At 53.7% G+C, this 795-nt stretch overlaps 1 protein-coding gene across 1 annotated transcript in view; it reads left to right on the top strand.

Moving 5' to 3' along the window:
• Positions 1–229: 229 nt before the first annotated feature.
• The window catches only part of EMH_0087780 (uncharacterized protein), a gene marked incomplete at both ends in the record, with an annotated part of 2,558 nt that continues 1,992 nt past the window's right edge, over positions 230–795 (top strand). The window contains one exon of the mRNA XM_013501197.1: positions 230–575. Coding sequence (XP_013356651.1) covers positions 230–575 — 346 coding nt within the window. The remainder of the gene's footprint in view (positions 576–795) is intronic.

Raw genomic sequence — 795 nt, 5'->3', positions numbered from 1 at the left:
GATGACGAGGCATTTGGCTACCTTAAAAATTACCTTTTATGATATTTTATCATAATATCGTCATCTAAAACCCTCAGGAGGCAATTTTAGCACTGTTTCCAGTGGTCAAAATTGCCGACTGGGTTCACGCGTTAGACACGCCCGGACCCACGTATTAGTGAAGCACTTAAACCCCTTCCTTTTCTCTTTTTCCTTTTTTACTATCTCATCAAACATCAAATTACACAACATGGGAGAGGCAGCGAGTGAAAAGGATGCAGATTCGAGTCTGCACCCACCAGCAGCAGCAGCGCAGCAGCAGCCCAGCGACGGGGCGTCGCTGGGTACTGATATCAACACTGAGGCGGTTCCTGGGCATTATCAGGCCTCCAGTAGCTCCCAGAAGGAAAGTGGAGAATGTCAGGAAGGGCGAGACAACGAAATCGAGAAGATCACGAGCCCCCCCCCTGGGGGCCCCACAGCCCAGCAGTCTGCACTCACAGAGTCACAGACTGCTGTGGTGGAGAGGTCAGCGGCAGCAGGTGTGAGGTTGACGGACCCGGGTCGGATCCCCCCTGACCAGCAAGACATACAGGGTGAGCACAATCAACAGGAACACCTCCTTGACAGTAGTGCACTACCCGCAACCCAAGAGACATTAGAGCAGGGTCCCGCAGCCCCCCACCAACCTGAGACTAATTCAGCAGAGAGTGTAAGGCATGCAGACGGCAACCAGAAAGACCAGGGCCTGCTTCCTAGTGGGGAAGCGACGGAGAGACTCGAGGAACAGCAGCAAGGGGCCCCCAGTGGGATCAA

The sequence above is a fragment of the Eimeria mitis genome, genomic scaffold (genome assembly GCF_000499745.2).
Source record: "Eimeria mitis Houghton genomic scaffold, Emh_scaff6494, whole genome shotgun sequence".
Taxonomy (NCBI): Eukaryota; Apicomplexa; class Conoidasida; order Eucoccidiorida; family Eimeriidae; genus Eimeria; species Eimeria mitis.
The sequence above is the reverse complement of the archived record's forward strand: the minus strand, read 5'-3'. Positions and strand labels throughout refer to the sequence as shown.